This window comes from Megalobrama amblycephala, linkage group LG20 (assembly GCF_018812025.1).
Source record: "Megalobrama amblycephala isolate DHTTF-2021 linkage group LG20, ASM1881202v1, whole genome shotgun sequence".
In the NCBI taxonomy this organism is placed as follows: domain Eukaryota; kingdom Metazoa; phylum Chordata; class Actinopteri; order Cypriniformes; family Xenocyprididae; genus Megalobrama; species Megalobrama amblycephala.
In genome coordinates this window covers 8,416,966-8,437,074 of record NC_063063.1, presented here as the reverse complement: position 1 = coordinate 8,437,074, position 20,109 = coordinate 8,416,966, and the positions used below count along the sequence as shown (strand labels likewise).

General features: G+C 35.3%; 3 protein-coding genes across 6 annotated transcripts; 2 read left to right on the top strand and 1 right to left on the bottom strand.

Moving 5' to 3' along the window:
- Positions 1-142: 142 nt before the first annotated feature.
- si:ch211-207i20.3 lies at positions 143-5,704 on the top strand. Its single transcript, XM_048171601.1, has 3 exons — positions 143-316; positions 401-563; positions 5,245-5,704. The coding sequence occupies exons 1-3, from the start codon at positions 172-174 to the stop codon at positions 5,660-5,662; spliced, it is 726 nt and encodes a 241-aa protein (XP_048027558.1). The 5' UTR covers positions 143-171; the 3' UTR covers positions 5,663-5,704.
- A 104-nt stretch (positions 5,705-5,808) lies between these two features.
- dnajc9 (DnaJ (Hsp40) homolog, subfamily C, member 9) lies at positions 5,809-11,816 on the bottom strand. 2 transcript variants are annotated; one of them, XM_048171599.1, is made up of 6 exons: positions 11,664-11,816; positions 11,214-11,389; positions 8,907-9,047; positions 8,557-8,811; positions 8,383-8,466; positions 5,809-6,274 (listed from the first exon to the last, which is right to left on the bottom strand). In XM_048171599.1, exons 2-6 carry the CDS (start codon positions 11,385-11,387, stop codon positions 6,170-6,172), a joined length of 759 nt encoding a protein of 252 aa, XP_048027556.1. In that variant the 5' UTR covers positions 11,388-11,389; positions 11,664-11,816; the 3' UTR covers positions 5,809-6,169. The 2 variants fall into 2 exon arrangements, with proteins under 2 accessions (XP_048027556.1, XP_048027557.1); XM_048171600.1 differs by lacking the exon at positions 11,664-11,816 and adding an exon at positions 11,514-11,655.
- An 84-nt stretch (positions 11,817-11,900) lies between these two features.
- On the top strand, positions 11,901-19,573 carry si:ch211-207i20.2 (uncharacterized protein LOC568537 homolog). 3 transcript variants are annotated; one of them, XM_048171595.1, is made up of 5 exons: positions 11,901-12,369; positions 14,767-14,932; positions 15,040-15,098; positions 16,670-16,769; positions 17,801-19,573. In XM_048171595.1, the coding sequence occupies exons 1-5, from the start codon at positions 12,106-12,108 to the stop codon at positions 18,817-18,819; spliced, it is 1,608 nt and encodes a 535-aa protein (XP_048027552.1). In that variant the 5' UTR covers positions 11,901-12,105; the 3' UTR covers positions 18,820-19,573. The 3 variants fall into 3 exon arrangements, with proteins under 3 accessions (XP_048027552.1, XP_048027551.1, XP_048027553.1); XM_048171594.1 differs by having other exon boundaries at positions 14,764-14,932; positions 17,801-19,571; XM_048171596.1 differs by lacking the exon at positions 11,901-12,369 and adding an exon at positions 13,460-13,810 and having other exon boundaries at positions 14,764-14,932.
- Positions 19,574-20,109: the final 536 nt, after the last annotated feature.

Here is a 20,109-nt window from a genome sequence, read left to right as displayed (position 1 = left end):
TTTTTTGTAAATTTTTATTTAACACATTTAATTACGTTCTTTAAAAAAGTTCTAGAAATGAACTGAAGGCACATATTCTATCTTTTGCACCACGTGTCCAATCCCGCCTCTCCTGCACACTTGGAGGCGCTGAAGCACTAAATCCTGTACTACTAATTCGGTAGAAGAAGAATGGTAGTCAAGATGGACGCGGAGCTGTTGTTGTTTTTGGTTTCTGAGAACAAGGAATTATTTGATAAAAACCACAGTGAGTACAAAAATACGAAGCGGAAAGAAGTGCTTTGGCAAGGAATTGCAGACAAAATGGGAGTCGATGGTGAGTTTTGTTTGTGTAGCTTGCTATGTAGCGTTACTGTCCGCGCGCTTAACCACCATCATCAATGGCTGTGTGTTTGTATAGTGGAAGAGGTGAAAGCTAAATGGAAAAATCTAAGAGACACATACACAAGGAAAAAGCGACTGGAGCAGGATGGAAGTCGGAGTGGACGGGCAGCTAAGAAAAAGAAGCAATGGAAATATATGCGAGTGATGGACTTTCTCGATCCCTCCACAGAACACAGAAGGTATTCGAGTGTTATTTTGTATGAAGCCTGTCTTGCACCCACAGCTGTACTATTATATCAGTACTTGAACAGTTTGAAAAAAGTTTACCATTCAGTTCATTAAATGTTCAAAATCCAACTAACGGCGGTGACATTATTGTAACATTATGTACAGTTGTGCTATTGGTCCTTTCTTTCTTAAAAGATTTATATACTGGATTCTGATTGGTTCTTTCTTTCTTACATCATTTACATATCAAATTGTATAGTCTTTCAGTACATTAGAGGTATTAAGGGATAGTTCACCCAAAAATGAAAATGCTGTCATCATTTACTCGCCCCTGTCATTCCAAACCTGTAAGACTTTTGCACATGTTCAGAACACAAATGAAGATATTTTTGATGAAATCTGAGAGCTTTCTGTTCCTCCATAGACAACTACCACTTTGATGCTTCAAAAAGTTCATAAAGAGATCATAAAACTAATCCTAGTCAATTTTCTGAAGAGACACGATTGCTTTATATTACGAACAGATTTAATATAGGCTTTTATTCACATTTAAACATTCATCAACACATCAGTTGTGGTAAACGGAAGCTCAAGGATGCTTGCTTGATGTGCGAGAACCAATGAGGTTCATTCTTGTGTGTTACGCAGCAACCAATGCGGTTTGTTCTCTCGGGTCAATCAAGTACGGTTGAGCTTCTGCTTATGTTCGCTGATGAATGTTTATTAGGGTTGCAAAATTCCAGGAATTTTCAAAGCTGGAAACTTTCCATGGGAATTAACGGGAATATATGGAAATTAATGGGAATTAATGGCAATAAACAGGGAATTTTCAAAATGGCAGGTTAGCCTATAACAGGGTTCTTAAATGTAGTTGGAAAAAAAAACATCTTGCAGCATAATTTTGGTTAAAACAACCATATTTAATGCAATTTTAGTTGAATTTTTACCCTGCACATTCCTCAATCACATTCACATTCACACTACTTACTGCAGGGCTATTGAGGCCACACCCCCTGCATGCACTGTGCATTCGCCCAGTCCATAACATGCACATTTGATCAAAAATACAGAAAAAAAAACAGTAATATTGTGAAACATAACTACAATTTAAAGTAATGGTTTTCTATTTTGATATATACAAATAATTTCTGTGATGCAAAGCTGAATTTTCAGCATCATTCAGAATGATTCAGAAATCATTCTAACATGCTAATTTGATACTCAATTATCAATGTTGGAATATTTTTTATAACCTGTGATACTTTTTCAGGATTCTTTGATGAATAAAAATTTAAAGAACAGCATTTATTTAAAATAGAAATCTTTTGTGACAATATACACTACCGTTCAAAATTTTGGGGTCAGAAATTTTTTTCTTTCCTTTTTTGAAATAAATTAATACTTTTATTCAGCACTGATGTGTGAAATTGATAAAAAGTGATATTGTTAGAAAAGATTTCTATTTTGAATAAATTCTGTTCTTTTTAACTTTATATTTATCAGTGAATCCTGAAAATAGTAGTACAGGTTGCAAAAAAATATTCAGCAGCACAACTGTTTCCAACAATGATAATAACTGAGTATCAAATCAGCATTTTAGAATGATTTCTGAAGGATCATGTGACACTGAAATAAATAACACGTAACAATTGCTGCATTAAAAATATATTTATTTTACATATTTACTAAATTAGAATTAATTGAATGCGAAAAATAAATAACTGTTATTTCATGTTATGACCAAACAAAATGTTTATATTTGTTTTTATATGATACATTTCCCAAACATTTCCAATAAATTCCAATAAAAATTTTTTTTGAAGCATCAAATTGGTAGTTGCGTAGCTGTCTATGGAGGAACAGAAAGCTCTCAGATTTCATCAAAATGATCTTCATTTGTGTTTTGAAGATGAACGAGCGTCTTACAGGTTTGGAAAGATGTGCGGGTGAGTAAATGATGACAGAATTTTCATTTTTGGGTGAACTAATCCTCAAGCTACTCGTACTATTTCCGCAGTATAGCATGTACACTTTATAGTTAAGTGATTTTCTAAACACAGAGCAGACTGCAATACAATGCAGTTTGATAAATGTATTCTGTATGTATAACTGTATGTATTATTTGAATTGTATTGGCAAGAATTCTGACATTTTCTTATAAAATTGGATTAAACTTTTATAAATAAAATACATTTTAATTTGGAGATGACAACTGGATGCAGCTCACAGAATTAAATGCTAATAACCATAAAGACTTTTTACATCAAGGACTATAGCTATGGAGTTCTAATTCTATGAGTATAGAATAGTTGATATTGGTTCTTTTTTTTCTTAAGTGATTTACATATTGGATTTGATTTGTACTTTCTTGTGTCATTTACATATCAAATTTTGTCATCTTTCACTACCTTGAAGGCTCTGGTATATTAAAGGTGCAATATGTAGGAATTTTGCAGTAAAATATCCAAAAACCACTAGGCCAGTGTTATATATTTTGTTCACTTGAGTACTTACAATATCCCAAATGTTTGCAAACTATTTGTAAATCGTGAGAAAATTGCAATTTTAACCAAGGCTCCGGGACGTGTGAGGAGTCGCCTGTCAATGGCGCTATACCCGCGTTACCCTCGGTTTCCGGTTTTATTTTGTAGAAACCATGGAAACACCAAAGACACTTTAATATTTAGATGTTTTAATAGACAAGGGAACAACTGTTTTGATATATTTATAGACAGAAAACTAATTATTTTTATTTAGCTCAACACGTTTAGTCTTATTGTTTAAATCTAATTGTCTTGATTTTTTTTTTTTTTTTTTTTTTGCGAGTACCATGCTTTACCATGCCTCAGAGAAAAACACTATTTTGTCAAGTAGCTAACAGCTAGCTAATCAGATGCAGGTTTATTTTTAGTAACAGTAATACAGCATTTTCTCCATCATGCAATACGTTTTAAAATGAATTGCATGCCATTTATCAACACAAGCCATCCAGCATTTAATATGATATTCTAAAATCGATCTATCTTATTGCAGTGTGCAAAAGTGTCTCACAGCAGCCACCGAGTGAACGCACAGAGTAACGTTATAACATCATTTTCAACACTCTCAAATGTATCTCACATGATAAACAGAGCTGCGTTACCCCATACTCATGACCGGAAAAGTAGAAGCAGTGCCGCTGATTGTGGCATAATAAAAGTTCCGCTGCTCGCGGTGTGTTGCGCAATCGCTCCAGCGGCCTCATTCAGCTCCCACAACACTCGGTCCTGCTCTGCTTCATACTACAGTAATGTTAATAATCACATCCATGAACATGAGTTCTTCCCGAGTCCTATCCCAGTTCTTTTCCACCGGCTGTTGAGGCGCTCAAACTTGGCGTCATCAAACTACGCCTTTTGTTTTGAATAGGCCTCTAGCGGACAGAAAATTTTACATATTGCATCTTTAAGGCAATGCTAAAAGTAGCATATTTCCATACTACTCATACTATTTCAGCAGTAGACTATATACACTTTAAAGTAAGGGAATTTTCTGAATGCAGAGCACACTGAATACTGCATCCATTAATACAGTGCACTCAAACTTGTCACAATTTTTTTTTATTTGATTGGACTGGCAGGAATTCACATTTTCATATTAAATTGAATTACATTTTTATAAATAAAATGTTTATGCATAAAAAATATGCTAGTATTCCTCCCTGAACATAACTGTCACATTACTTAAGTGTAATAAAAGCATGAATTCCATGTTTTTTGTAGAGTGCACTATTAGATATACTTAACATAAAACATTATTCGGAGTCTTGATCTTCTTGACTGTATCCGACAATTAAAATCACAACATTATTTGCACACATTTTTGTCAGTTTAATCACACCCACACCTGCCACCATGTGTTCATTTTTGTGTTACAGCAATAAACACACAAATATGTTATGATTCAAAAGTTTACCTGGCTATTATTCTATTTATTTTATGAAATAACATCATTTAATCTCTCTATAGCATATAGAATTTAATTTTAGGGTACATTTAGGCGACAGCAATGTAATAAAAATGGAAAAGCTTTTCCTTTGCGTTTTTCGTGTACAGACGACAAGGTTGTTAAAATGATCCCCGTTCACACGGATCCGTCTCTGTAAAGAAACACTACATACCTACAGATTGAACACATAATACACATGTGCATGACGTCACCATTTTCACAAATGTTTTTTTTGTAGTTTACACCGAGGGTACGTTTACATGACAACGATGAACTAAAAACGGAAAGTTTTTTCTTTGTACATTCACAAGGATTGTGAAAATAATTGAACACTGTATTATTCATGCCAGGCCAGCAGATGGCGATGTCATTTTGTAAAGAAAGACTGCGCACATACACGTACATGCCACCACCGTTTTCAGATTTGCGTTTTTGTAGTCTACATGGAGACTATAACGTTATCGTTTTCAAAAACTTGCACTTTGAAACCCGTTTTCAAAATAGTTTTTAGGCCCCCAAAACGCCATTGTCTTGTAAAAGAACGGCCAAAAGACACAAAGTTTTCAGTTTTTAGTTGATGGTGTAGTGTAAATGGCCCCCTTCATTTTAAATTTCAGCAATGGGTTGTATCATGCATCTGTTCTGTATTGTAATGAAGCATCCAAAACCTCAGGGATATTCACAGTGGTTTTTACTGGTGTACAGTGTTATTTTGGACAGTGTTCCCGGCAAAATCGAGGATGACGAGCCAGATGAAGACAGCGGGGCTGAACCAGCCAGCACCAGTACAGGAACATCCATGACAAGTCCAGGAGCAATCCGGTCTGGCATTGTAAAGAGAAGGCGATCAGAGACACTAGAGCTGTTGGAGAGGTATTTGGCATCTAAAGACTCAAGAGACAGAGAGAAAGACGAACAACAGCAAGATGAAGTCGATTTATTTCTACGGAGCTTAGCACCTGCGTTAAGACGCTTACCTGCTTCAAAGCAGTCCTTGGTGAAGCTTCAGATCCAAAAAATACTTCATGACGCAGAGTTTGGACAACCAAGCTTTCCTCAGATTTCCTCAGTGTCACCAAGTAATCAGTTGTTACTACAGTGTAGTGTTGTAAAACCCAGTTGAGATACTTTTTTATTGAAAATAAATGTGACTTTAAAATAGTGACTTCAAGCTGGTTCTTCTACATTTTCAATGTTGAGTGTTCTAGTCTTTATGAATAAAAAGGATACGTGTACAGATGTCAAAACATACAAACCCAAAACTTAGACTTTATACTGATCAATACAAGTTTATTATAATCAAATGATCTACTTGAACAATAATACATCCAACACTACAAAACCAGGAAACGGGAAAACATATATACAAAAAATGTAACACAATCTTACATTTCACTTGATTCACAAGCTGGTATGAGCATGAACACTTGGAGCAGATTCACACTAATGTACTGCAATAAATGGATGAGTGTGTGTGTTACCTGTTATTAGTCTCAAAATGCGGGTGTCTTATGGCTAACAAAGGGTGAGTATCCATTATAAAGTGTCCTTTGATTATTATTTACATTTCTAGAGTAGATTGCAAGATGAATGATAACATTTGGTAGAAATAGGCAAGTCTGGTGAAACTTTACTTTTTCTTGCCCTTCTTTCCTGCCGCTGGTTTCTTGCAATATTTAGCCTCCAGATCTGAGATGAGAGAGTTGAAGCCATTTTCTTTGGACTTTTGCCTTTGCTAAATAGAAAGTCAGGAAGAAAAAATATTCATGCTTCTTAATAGGTTGTAACTTGAACACATCTGATGACCCACCACCACTATATATAAATATATAAAAACTCTATATAATGGAATATGATGATATGAATGAGTATGATTATGAATAGTTAAAAATTATTTCCCTCTAAATGAGATGAGCCTGGCCTTTCATTTAAGAAAATCCATTATTTTAAGGGATAGTTCACCCAAAAATGAAAATTTGATGTTTATCTGCTTACCCCCAGGGCATCCAAGATGTAGGTGTCTTTGTTTCTTCAGTAGAACACAAATGAGGATTTTTAACTCCAACCATTGTGGTCTGTCAGCCTTATAATGCGTGTCAGTGGTAACAAAATCTATGAGAGTCAAAAACATGCACAGACAAATCCAAATTAAACCCTGTGGCTCGTGATGACGCACTGATGTCCTAAGACATGAAACGATTGGTTTGTGTGAGAAACGGAGCCGTAGTTATATAATTTTTTACCTGTAAAACACCACTATGTCCAACTGCCCTGCACATCCTGTTAGTGAGGTCTGAACGCGCTCTGACAATGGAAGTGATGTCTCACACTCATTGAAGCAAAGCGCGAGAGATCACTTCCGTCATCAGAACGTGTTTTCTGACCTCACTAACCGGATGCTGAACGCAGTTGGACATAGTGGTGTATTAGAGGTAAATGATAAATAGGGCTCGGTTTCTCGCACAAACCAATCGTTTCGTGTCTTAGGACATCAATGTGTCGTCACGAGCCGCAGGGTTTAATTTGGATTTGTCGGTGCATGTTTTTTTGACTCTCATAGATTTTGTTACCACTGACACGTATTATAAAGTTGACAGACCACAACGGTTGGAGTTAAAAATCATCATTTGTGTTCTACTGAAGAAACAAAGTCACCTACATCTTGGATGCCCTGGGGGTAAGCAGATAAACATCAAATTTTCATTTTTGGGTGAACTATCCCTAGCCATTGATTCATTATTTGCCTTTTTAGCTTGCAGCTTATTGTCACATACTGATTTCTAATAGTAATAATTACAGAGAACATGAAATGACCTACATTAACCTTATTCACAGTACATGAAATGAAAGATGAACTACACTAATAACTTTGTAAAGGGGATGCCAAGGTGATGAATTAACATGAACTCAAATGTCTCTTAGAATAAAGAATCTCACTCAAATGGTTCTTCAGTTGCCGCTGTACAGATTTGCTCATTACCCTACCTTTCAAAAGTTTGGGGTCAGTACGTTTTTTTTTTTGTTTTGTTTTTTTTTTGGGAAAGAAATCCATTTTAATCAGCAAGGATGCATTAAATTGATCAAAGGGGCATAAGCTTTCGCATAACAGGATTAAATTACTATTTAAAATATAACTGCAAGCAGAAATTACGGGGTCAAACACAAAAAGGGCATGATGAGTCATGCAAGTATGGCTGGGAGCATCAGACCAAATGCAACAATGAGTAATTAAAAATATTTTTAGATGATTTCAGTCAAACGGCTGAAAAATCATAAATACAATCACTTGGTATACAATTTAATTGCTTATCACTTTTAACCAATAGGTGGCCTGGTCAGTGTGAGGTGACGCATACAAAAGTTTGGTGTCAATATATCGAAGCTTTGCAGAGTTACAGCCTCAGAAACAGCTTGACATGATTCTGGGAAACAGTTCAGTTGTATCTCCTGACCAGTAGGTGGTGCTATGCCGAAACATGGCAGTTAGCCTCAGGTCATGCTTGTGATGAGATGTACCAAGATTCGTCTTATTACGCTAAAGCTTTGTGGAGATATAGCCTCGTGTCCATTTTGATGTGCCCTTTGATCATTTTGTTTGTGCAGTTTGGTTCATGAAAAAGCTTTTAATAACTTTTTGCCAGCACGGTCTGAAGATGATATGAGCCAATTTTGATGAAAATTAGGATGAACCATCTGGGATAAGTTCCAAAAAGTAGATATAAGACTTAAAAGCATAAAACATAATCTTATTGACCCCAAAATTTAGAACTGTAGCATAGCTTTGAAGATTTTCAGACATTTAGCAATTACAGCAGCCTCTGTTACATCTTCATGGTTTTTTACCTTTATCATAGCTACCAGGCTGTCCTCACTGTTCAAGCCCATCTCCTTCTGCATTTCCTCTGCCTCCTTACGTTCTTTTTCAGCCTAGAAAGAGAGGATAACAGATCATAACAGGGCTTAAACCCTATTAAACAATGCATTATTTCATATCAAAATGGTAAAATGAATCAGCACCTTTCTTTTGCGGTTGTTCTTCTTCTTGACACTCTCGTGAGTGAAGACTTCATAGGCTGGCACCTCTTCAGCATCAATGGCTTTCTGTAGTATGTCTCTGACACGTGGCTCATCTTCATAAGTACAGCACAAGGCGGACTCCATGATCAGATCCATGTCACCTTCATGTTGTAAGTACAGTCTTTTTAAGTCTTCTACCTCTTCTTCAGAGCCTTTATACTGCTTCTCAAAGTCCAAGATGTCTTGCAATGTGATCTATGGCAGAGAAGTATGACAATATTGTTAATACTGTTAGCAACTTCCCTTTGGAAAAACCAACCTAGAAAACAAGCACATGTTACAAGAAATACCTTGGGAAACAATCTTCTCCAGTGCTCCTCCCAATTGCGATCTTGATCGAGGGAGTCTGACTCTTCATCCACTATTCCCTGTTCGTCATAGACCGCCCTTTGGTCCTTATCAGCCAACACTGCATAAACCTTTCCCAGGACCTGTGGAAATTATGAAAATGTTAAGTTTAAGGATGTATTTATTAGATTTCTTGATTTAATGATGAAGTCATTTTAAGTTTAACCTGATACTGTCACTTTTGATTGAAAATTTTTTACATTTTGATCTTTTTACTACTTGATACTTTTTACTACACAACAGAATATCAAACTTGTTCAGTAGCACTTGCTACTGAACACACAAACAATTGAACGTTTCACAAAGACCAAATTGTTACATTACGTATGATAATCTACCAGATGGCTCTAATGGCCCGTTCAAACAAAGGACGATAAAGATAGATACATTTCTAAAAACTGTTCTAAATGTAAAAGTAATAGCAATTCACACCACCACTATAACGATAACGGCAAAGAGAAACCGTATCATTGGAATCACTTTCAGAATCATTTTTTTCCAGCTGATTTATGATAAAAACATTGACAGCTAATCAGAATCCATCTTGCTTTCAGAGTTTGAGCATTTAAAGTGACAGATGACAAAACTGAAGTGTGTGCTTAGAACAAACAGAACAATATCACGCACTGGTGTGGACGCTAACATAGTTATCGTTATAGTTCTTGGTGTGAACAGGCATTAATTTGCCCTTTTTTGCATTGGATTTGAAAGTCAGCATAAAACAGAAGTTACAATAGTCTTTTCTTCCCTATTGTGATGTATATTTGAGTGAAACGGCTTCTCAAACAAGAAAAATGTAGGGCAGGACTTGATTTTGTCCATTGGGAATTGAGTGGATGGTTGTGGTTTGCGATTACTGTGATCTCATTTGAGTGACAGGTTGCCCCGCCCTCATGCCAGTAAACATGTCATCAGAGAAGAGATGTCATTGCAAGAAGGAGGGGAAATTATTTTGTAATTATTTTGTATTAAGGGCACATGAATAAAAAAAAAAATGTGCACAGATAAATCTTTTATAATAAATACAAAAATATTCCATTTAAAAAAAATGGTCAATTTTGATTTAAATACCTATTTTAACCTTTAACTCTGGATTTATTAAATATTTTAAAAATATTTTATAATGGACAAAATGGTGCATAGTTATTGCATAAATATTTAGTAACAAAATCCCCTCCAAATACAAAATGTTAATTAAAAAATATATATTATTGAACTAAAATATAGTACATTCATTTCACTTTAAAAAAAAAAGTTAAACTTAAAGGGTTAGTTCACCCAAAAATGAAAAAAGTCATTTATTACTCACCCTCATGTTGTTCTACACCCGTAAGACCTTTGTTCATCTTCACAGAAATTAAGATATTTTTGATAAAATCCGATGGCTCAGTGAGGCCTGCATCGCCAGCAATGACACTCCCTTTTTCAATGCCCAGAAAGCTACTAAAAACATATTTAAAACAGTTCATGCGAGTACAGTGGATCGAACTTAATGTTATGAAGTGACGAGAATACTTTTTGTGCACCAAAAATAACAAAATAGCGACTTTATTCAACAATATCTAGTGATGGACGATTTCAAAACACTGCTTCATAAAGCTTCACAAATCTTTTGTTTCAAATCATTGGTTCGGAGTGTGTATCAAACTGCCAAAGTCACGTGAACTATTGAAGTTTCAAAAGGCTTATTAACATAACAAAGCCTCGTTTACTACTGAAATCATGTGATTTTGGCACTCTGAACCACTGATTCGAAAACAAAAGATTCATAAAGCTTTGAAGCTTCATGAAGCAGTGTTTTGAAATTACCAATCACTAGATATTGTTGAATAAAGTCGCTATTTTGTTATTTTTGGCACACAAAAAGTATTCTCGTTGCTTTATATTAAGGTTGATCCACTGAAGTCACATGAACTGTTTTAAATGTTTTTAGTAGCTTTCTGGGCATTGAAAAAGGGAGTGTTATTGCTGGCGATGCAGGCCTCACTGAGCAATCGGATTTAATCAAAAATATCTTCATTTGTGTGAAGATGAACAAAAGTCTTACGGGTGTGGAACAACATGAGGGTGAATAATTAATTACTTTATTTTCATTTTTGGGTGAACTAACCCTTAACAACGTAGGAGAACAAGTGTGTCCCATAAGTTAGGAGCCCAAGTTGATTTTATAGAACACCTCTTGTAGGGCTTCCACCTACCTTTACCTTAATTACTGGGCAGTAGTGTTGCATTAGAGAAACAGTGGTTACCTGAAACTTGGTGGTGGCTGACTCATCACCAGGAGCTCGATCTGGATGAACCTGCAGAGAGACTTTATAATAGCCGCGCCTGATCTCGGAGTCAGACGCTTCTTTGCAAACACCCAGAACTTCATACAGATTAGAGGTCTTGAAGAGCTCCTCACACTGATCCAGTAAACCCATGACTGTAAGAGAAGAAAAAACACACCAAATCACCCACTGACATGCTAACTACAAATAAATAAAATGCATGAGTCTTATTTTAACGTGACACATTTGACTGAATTTGTTTCTTATGATCATAAACACCTTATGCTTAAAATTTTCGAAATAGTTTTGTAGAAAAATACAGTTGTCTAGAAATACATGGATTTAACAAACACTCTCGTGTGTCTAACTCATCTTACAAAAACAACCAAGACAAAGCAAATCAACTTAGCGCTTTTTGGACAATCTTACCGGAAACGTTGACAGCTGACAGCGACCAGAAACTTGTTCAAATATGTCAGATAGAGATTAACAAGTAAATGCTTTCAGCGCACAACAGCACAGGCTTCCCCTAGCAGTAGCAGGTCGCGCCAAAATTTTGGCGCGTTGTGTACACGTCACAAAACGTCATGACGTAGGACAGCCCCTTAGTTAAATTTAATATTTCTAAATATAAATTTATCAAACAAATATCTATTTTTTCTGTTATTATCCAAGTAACTATATAGAAACTAAAAGTATAAAATACATTGTACAAAAACAGCCAACAGTGAACTTTTATTATGCATTCCAGGACCCGGATTGTAATTATCGCACACTGTTGTACTTCCGTGTGCTACAGCCCACTGTTTCCTAAAGTATGTTTACCATCGTTTGCTCACTTTAATGAGCTCTCAATGCAGAATCGTGACTTATGTTTAGTTTTCAATTAAACACAGGGCAACAGCGCGACTTCCAGAGGTGTGAGATTTTAGTTTCAGGCAGAATGTCTCGCTGTGTTGCGTTACAAACGCATCTGGCGTCTGTCATGGAGGCTTTAGTTCACGCCTCGATTGCTGAAATGTACAAACTTATGGAGGAGGAGACGCTGTCATTTCTCAGCAATGATATTTCCAGAGATCAGTGTGAAAACGAGGAGGCTGAGTCAAGAATGAAGAGGGAAAAGGAGGAGAGACTGGTGAGATTATGAGATGATGTTGTTTAGAGATCTGCGGCCTGTAACCTCAAACATGCGACGCGTTCACAGCCCTATAAACGCGTGTGTGCATATAGTATAAAGATCAGTGCGCAGTTAGCGCAAGTCTCAATGCACGTGAACGCATCACCATGTCAAAGTTTTGAAGTCACCATGAAACAATGGACAGTTCTTTTATGCAGTATTGCAGTGTTTGTTATAAATTATTTTATACTCACTCACATGACAGCACAGAAATAGCAAACCACAACAATCCTAGTGTTACACCAAGCGCCCTGATTTCTTAGCAGAGATAGTATTTTGACAGAGATAGAATTCATGGCAATACAATATTCCTTACTTATATTTAAGACGTAGTTCATTAATACTCAAAAGTTGACCATTAGAATTCAACAGCTGAACAAATAATATATCAGACTCAAACCAATGTATAAAAAAAAATTTTTGATTTTTTTTTTTTTTTAATTATTATTTTACACAAGAAAAATATTATCAATTTGTTTTTGTTATTAGGAAAATTTTATATTCATCAGACTAAATAAAGTAACTCAAAACCCAGTTTTGCTCATTTTCGAACAGCCTTCAAAGTTTAATTAAAATCTATTAGGTTAAAAAAACACCAAAAGAACTCTGTTAAATGAATTTAACATATGTTTGTAATGCCCTTGAAACCTTTTTTATTTCATTTTATTTAGTTATTGCTGTTTCACTTGTAAAATGTGAAAAAATTATCCTTAGAATTTTTACTTGTAATTCTTTAAATCTCTCACTTTTGTTTTTCTTCCTATTGCATAATAACAAAATAAACAAAATCTTGTGACTTTTTAACTCACAAAATATAAAAAAATTGTCTCAAGGCTGTTCAACGATTAATCACAATTAATCGCATCCAAAATAAAAGTTTGTTTACAAAATATATATATATATATATATATGTGTGTGTGTGTGTGTATGCATATTTATTTTGTATTTATAAACACATACATGTATATATTTAAGAAATATTTACATAAATACTTATATATAATTTAAATTATATATAAATATTTATTGATTTTTATATTTTATTTTTTTCTTAAATATATACATGTATATGTATGTGTTTATAAATACAAAATAAATATACACCGTACAAGGGCTGGGTATCGAACTCGATACTTTTTAGGTACCGACCGAATTGCCTCGATACTATCGAGTATCGGAAAAGTGTCCTGTCATTCGGTACTAAATTTCGATACCTCAGAACGGAGCCGGGGAGAGGGGGCGGAGAAATGCTTTCGCTGTCTCATTGAGCAAGTAATAACGTTGCACTACATTGTTATTTATATCTAAATATATAAAACTATGCGAGCGAGAGCGACCCTATGTGCGAGAGAGCGAGTGAATCAACAGTTTCACTTTCAGTTATCTCCGAAAAGGACGGGTAAGTACCAAACAGAAGGAGGGGAAATTTTGTAATTATTTTGTATTAAAGGATTAGTCCACTTGTAAATAAACTTTTCCTGATAATTATCAACGACGCAGAAGTATAAATGAAAACAGACGCATAGCCTACGGCGCAGAGGCTCCGGCGTAGGTCCGACGCTGAAGTATAAATCATTCCAACTCTTAATTATCTCATTTCACGGTAACCTTTACTTTCGGTAAGACTTTGAACTAACGCCGTATAGTATTTCTCTTCAGAGAAAATCAATCAAGGAAAACGTGTGCCTAGAGTACCTCCTACATGTGGCCATACTCAACATATCCTAGTGGTCTAAAACACAAAGAGACGCTTTATAACTTAACAGCTTTAACTAAAAATATACACAAGCTTAACTAACAGAAATTATATAATTATACATTCAGCAATGATGTAAGGAAACAGTGACAATGTAAGGTTTAAGGGAGTAAAGCCTGTTTTTAGGCTGTTAAGGAAATGAAAAGCCAAATAAGAATTTTAATGTTAGGCTAATTTATAAGCAGCCCACTTCAATGTGATAAGTTACCATATCATCATGCTTAACACTGAGAATTTTAATAATTGTAATGTGATGATCAGATGCAGATAAATCAGAGAATATCATCGGATGGTTGGCGGGTGGATGCACAGACTTTATCTTTGTTCAGTTTGCACAATGAACATGGGTTGGAGCTCTTTATTTTGAGCTCTCAAAGTGCACGAAATGAATGAATTTATCATTAAAATGTATAAAATGTTTCTATTGTTAATATTTTTTTTTAAATTGGCAGAACTAAAAATTAAGGCTGAAGATTTTGAAACTGACTAGGTGGAATGAACTTGCCAATAAGGCCTCAAAATGGCCTAATAGTGACTGATTAATCAGCTGGTATATTGGTCTATCACTAGTAATTTGTAATTATTTATTCTTTCAGAAGCAGTTTGCATCAGTCATGGAAGTATTGGGCAACGAGGCTCTTGGGAAAATAATCAAACTCGTTGATGAAACCAAATTTCTGTTGGACCTGGAGTGCAAAACATTTTCAGGCAAGAGGGCAAAGCGTCCCGGCAGCATCTTGAACATTCTGTCTGTTGGAGGACTTGGTAAGAAATCACATTCTGTATTTACAGGCATTAAGTATTATTACATTTCTGTCCAAGGGTTTAACATTTAATAGAATAGTTGTTTTATTGTCATTTGCACATTTTAGAAGAGGAACATTCTTATGATGGTAGTGCTAGAAGCCTGGAGACAAGAACAAGAAATGAGGTAAAGTGAACAACATGTACATCAAGGCTATTTAGCTTCATTTACCAAAATGTAAATATAAGGGAATGTGGGCGAGCCAGAATATTTTATCAATGGAAATCTACTATCAACAGAACACTGTTCTATGATGGAGGATAATATTTGTTCACTACATAATATTAATGTCCATAGCTAGGATTTTTTTTTTAATCATATTATTTCTCTTGACTTTTATCATATTAAGTTCTCATTTAAAAAAAAAAAAAAAAAAAAAAAAACTATTTGCATAGCTCATGCATAGTAATTTTATGAACTGATACTGAACTGATAATTACCAGTATTAACATGTCATCCAAGATGTCCATGTCCTTCTTTCTTCAGTCGAAAAGAAATTAAGGTTTTCGATGAAAACATTCCAGGATTATTCTCCTTATAGTGGACTTTAATGGCCTCCAAACAGTTGAAGGTCAAAATTACAGTTTCAGTGCAGCTTCAATGCCCTTTACACGATACCAGACGAGGAATAAGGTCTTATCTAGTGAAACGATTGGCCATTTCCGAAAAAAATTTAAATGTATATGCTTTATAAACACAATTGATCGCCTTCCAAGTGGTTCCACCAAAACCGCACTTTCGTATTCTTCAAAAAGCTTACGCTGTATGTCCTACACCTTCCCGTAGAATAGGGAATAGGGAAGGTGTAGGACATACAGCGTAAGTTTAGAATACGAAAGTGCGGTTTTGGCGGAACCACTTGGAAGGCGATCATTTGTTTATATAAAACATATACATTTACATTTTTTTTCAAAAATGACCGATCATTTCGCTAGATAAGACACTTATTCCTCGACTGGTATTGTTTAAAGCCCTTTGAAGCTGCACTGAAACTGTAATTTTGACTGTCTGGAGGCCATTGAAGTCCACTATAAGGAGAATAATCCTGGAATGTTTTCATCAGAAACCTTCATTTCTTTTCGACTGACAAAAGAAAGACATGAACATCTTGGATGACATGGGGGTGAGTAAATTATCAGGAAATGTATTTTTTTTTTTTTTAAATTAGTTAGCATGAACTAATAATGAACTGTACTTCTACAGCATTTATTAATCTTTGTTAATGTTAATTTCAAGATTTACTAATACATTATTAAAATCAAGAGTTGTTAACATTAGTTAAAGCACTGTGTCTTTACTTTTTTCAATTTAGACTATTTGGTCTTTGAACTTTTTTCTCTACGCCCCTTTGGGCTGTAGTTCATTAGATTCGCTTTGGCTTGGTTTACAGGAATAATTCACCCAAAAATAAATGAAAAATTCTATCATCAATTTAGTAATCCTCATGCCTTATGATCTTCTGTGGGACACACAAAAAAATAATTTTCCTGAAGAATATCCTGAAAAAAAATGCAACATTCGATTCACTATGTTCTTTATGCACTATATTTGAATTTTCATTTGTGGGTAAAATTTTGCTTAGAACTTCTTCAGCAATATATTACAAAAAACAGAAACTGTTACAAGTCTATAAGAGAAAAGTCACCATATTGCTTGGCTATTTTATGATTAATTACATAACTACTTTATGCTCACAGTCTGATGAGACCACAGAAGACCGTCCAGAATCCCCACTGACGTTGGCTGTGACGATCAAAAATGAATTTGGAAAAGTTGACTTGAAATCCATCACTAGTGGTACGTTAATAATGTTAATTTACAAATTAATGTCAAGTCTGTTTAATGAATCAGTCCAAAAGTTGTCAATCTAACAAATTACATGCTGAATCCATTAAAGGATTAGTTCACCCCAGAATTAAAATTTTCATGATAATTTACTCACCCCCATGCCATCCAAGATGTTTGTCTTTCTTTCTTCATTCAAAAAGAAATTAAAGTCATTCCAGGATTTTTCTCCATATAGTGGACTTACGAGTTACCAACGGGTTGAAGGTCCAACTTCCAGTTTCAGTGCAGCTTCAAAGGGCTCTACACAATCCCAGCCGAGAAATAAGGGTCTTATCTAACTGAACAATTGGTCATTTTCAAAAAAAAAAAAAAAAAAATTATACTTTTTAACCACAAATCCTCATCTTGCTCTAGCTCTGCGATGAGCCACGCATTACGTAATCACGTTGGAAAGGTCACTTGTGACGTAGGCTCCAACTTCAAAATCGTCCGGCATTGTTGTTTTACCATTTTGTTAAAGGCCGTTTGACTTAGTTTTTGTAAACACTTGCTCGGTACTTCCGCCTAAGTCACGCATGACCTTTACAACATGATTGCGTAATGCGTGGCGCAGAGCAGTGCAAGATGAACATTTGGGGTTGAAAATTATATAATTTTTTTTTTTTTTTAGAAAATGATGGATCGTTCTGCTAGATAAGACCCTTATTCCTCATCTGGGATCATGTAGAGCCCTTTGAAGCTGCATTGAAACTGCAATTTGGACATTCAAGTCATTGGCAGCTGTTGAAGTCCACTATATGGAGAAAAATCCTGGAATGTTTTCCTCAAAAACCTTAATTTCTTTCTGACTGAAGAAAGAAAGACATGAACATCTTGGATGATATGGGGGTGAGTAAATTATCAGGAAATTTTAATTCTGGAGTGTACTAATCCTTTAACTTCTTACTGATCGGATATTTATATGGCAAAGTGCCAAAAGATTTTTGCTGTATTAAACAGATATTTAGCCAATGATGGTTATTTGATTGCTCTCCTGTCAGGTCACCTAAACACTTCTTCAGAAGACGGAGTAGCATCTGTTTTGCTAGAAGACAGCAGTGAAGATCCTCAAGACGCTGTTACACTCTTCGGAAAGAGATCATTTATTTGTTCAGAGTGCGGCAAGAGTTTTTCTTCTCAAAGCAACCTCAAATCACATCAGCGCATTCACACTGGAGAAAAGCCCTTCGGCTGTGTTCTTTGCGGCAAGGCTTTCGCCCACAAACAGAGTCTGTCTGACCACCATCGAGTCCACTCAGGAGAAAAGCCATTTGTTTGTAAAGTCTGCGGCAAATGCTTCGGGAAAGCCGCGCATCTCAAAACCCACGAAATAATCCACACTGGCGAAAAACCATTCGGCTGCAACGTTTGCGGAAAAAGATTCAACATTGCTCAAAATCTTGCCAGGCACCAACTTACCCATACGGGTGAAAAGGAGTTTCGATGTTCAATATGTCAGAAAAGTTTCACACGGGCCATAACGTTAAAAACCCATCAACTCATCCACACAGGTCAGAAACCGTACTCTTGCGTGTCTTGCGGGAAAGCGTTCCGGCACGCCGTCAACCTTAAAAACCACGAGCGCATCCACACGGACCAGCGGCCGTTTAGTTGTGACCTGTGTGGCAAGACCTTCCGCCAGGCTGTAAATCTCAAAATCCACAAACGGATCCACACGGGCGAAAAACCTTTCAGCTGCAAGGAGTGTGGGAAGAGCTTTAGTCAGCAGAGTAGCCTCATTTCACACGGCCGCACTCACTCTGGAGAAAAACCCTTTGGCTGCAATTACTGCGATAAGTGGTTTAACAATACGAACAGTCTGAAGCTGCACCAGAGGGTCCATACCGGTGAGAAGCCGTACAATTGTGAGTATTGTGGCAAGTGTTTCAGTCAAGGTAGTCACCTACGTACTCACAAACGCCACGTTCACGGAGGGGGGAAGCAGTACATCTGCGATAAATGCGGAAAGAGATACGCAGATCCGCGTAATCTTAAATTGCACAAATGCGTTTATGCTTAAACTTGGTGTGTAGGTGATCACATTTGAGATATTTTGAGCCCATTTTTTTCTACGATGAATAAATTTTTGGAGAAGATTATCTGAAGATAGCTATAATCACATAGAACTTTATTATTTTGAGTTATGAAATTTAGATATTTTTTGGCAGTCATGGACTGTCAAGTGGCCCCAAATGATGAATATCAATAGTTGTGACAAGAATTTTTCTTCACAAAATATCATAGAATGTTTTTGAGTTAAATTATAGGATTAAGTAAAAGTTAGTTAATAGTAATCACAGATGACAATTTATTTTGAATTATGACATTTGTTTTGTACCTTTCTTTACATGTGGATCCTAATTGAAAATTATATTATAAATTATATCCCAGTCATATTTATGTTTGATGTAACACAAGATCAGAACCACAGAAAAAAATAATACTAGCGAGAGTTTGTTTTGATATCTACAGTTCTGATCATCTATAACCCCTGATTTTGAAGACAGTAAAGTGATGTCTTATGCAAAATATACCAATGTTAATTATTTATTTTATTTAAAATGTAATATTTAAAGAATAAGATCATGGCATCCATATGGTCAAGTACTTTATTATTGTTGTTGCCCTGTTTTCTGTCAAATAATTTATATTTGATTTATGAAAATGTTGCCAAATACAGTTTTCAATAAAATATTGTTATTGAAGATATTGTGTGAGTATCTTCATCTACCTTTAATTATAAATTATAATACATTATGTTGGTGTAGACTGCAAAAACAGAGGAGAACATTTTATAATGGTATTTCCATATTATTACTGCAGTCTGCAAGTAGTTAGTGTTGTACTACATTTGCAGAGATTTTGGGCTCATTAAACACATACAATTTTTATAAATATTTTAGGTCATGTTTGTATTTTTATGTTGTTCAACGTGGGGTGATCCTAATATCTCTGAGAAAATAATGATGATATTTCAGAAATGTTTGGCGGTCACAGCCCATAAGTTAAGGAATGCTCTTGAAGAACATTGCCCTGCTATGATGAAACAATACTGCTATCATCCATCTGTTGTGGTTTTTGATATATGACATGATGACTTTTTTTCCATATGAAATATATATCTACATCCTGAACATTTATTTTACATTTCTCAATATTTTAGCCACCGTTTTGCCTGCACGTTTGCCTCATTTTAACTGCTCCTGCACTGCAACAAAATATTTTAAAAATATAATATTCCGTATTATCTCTGCGTATTATATTCCATATTATTAATTTGCGACCATAAAGACTGCATGTATAATAAAAT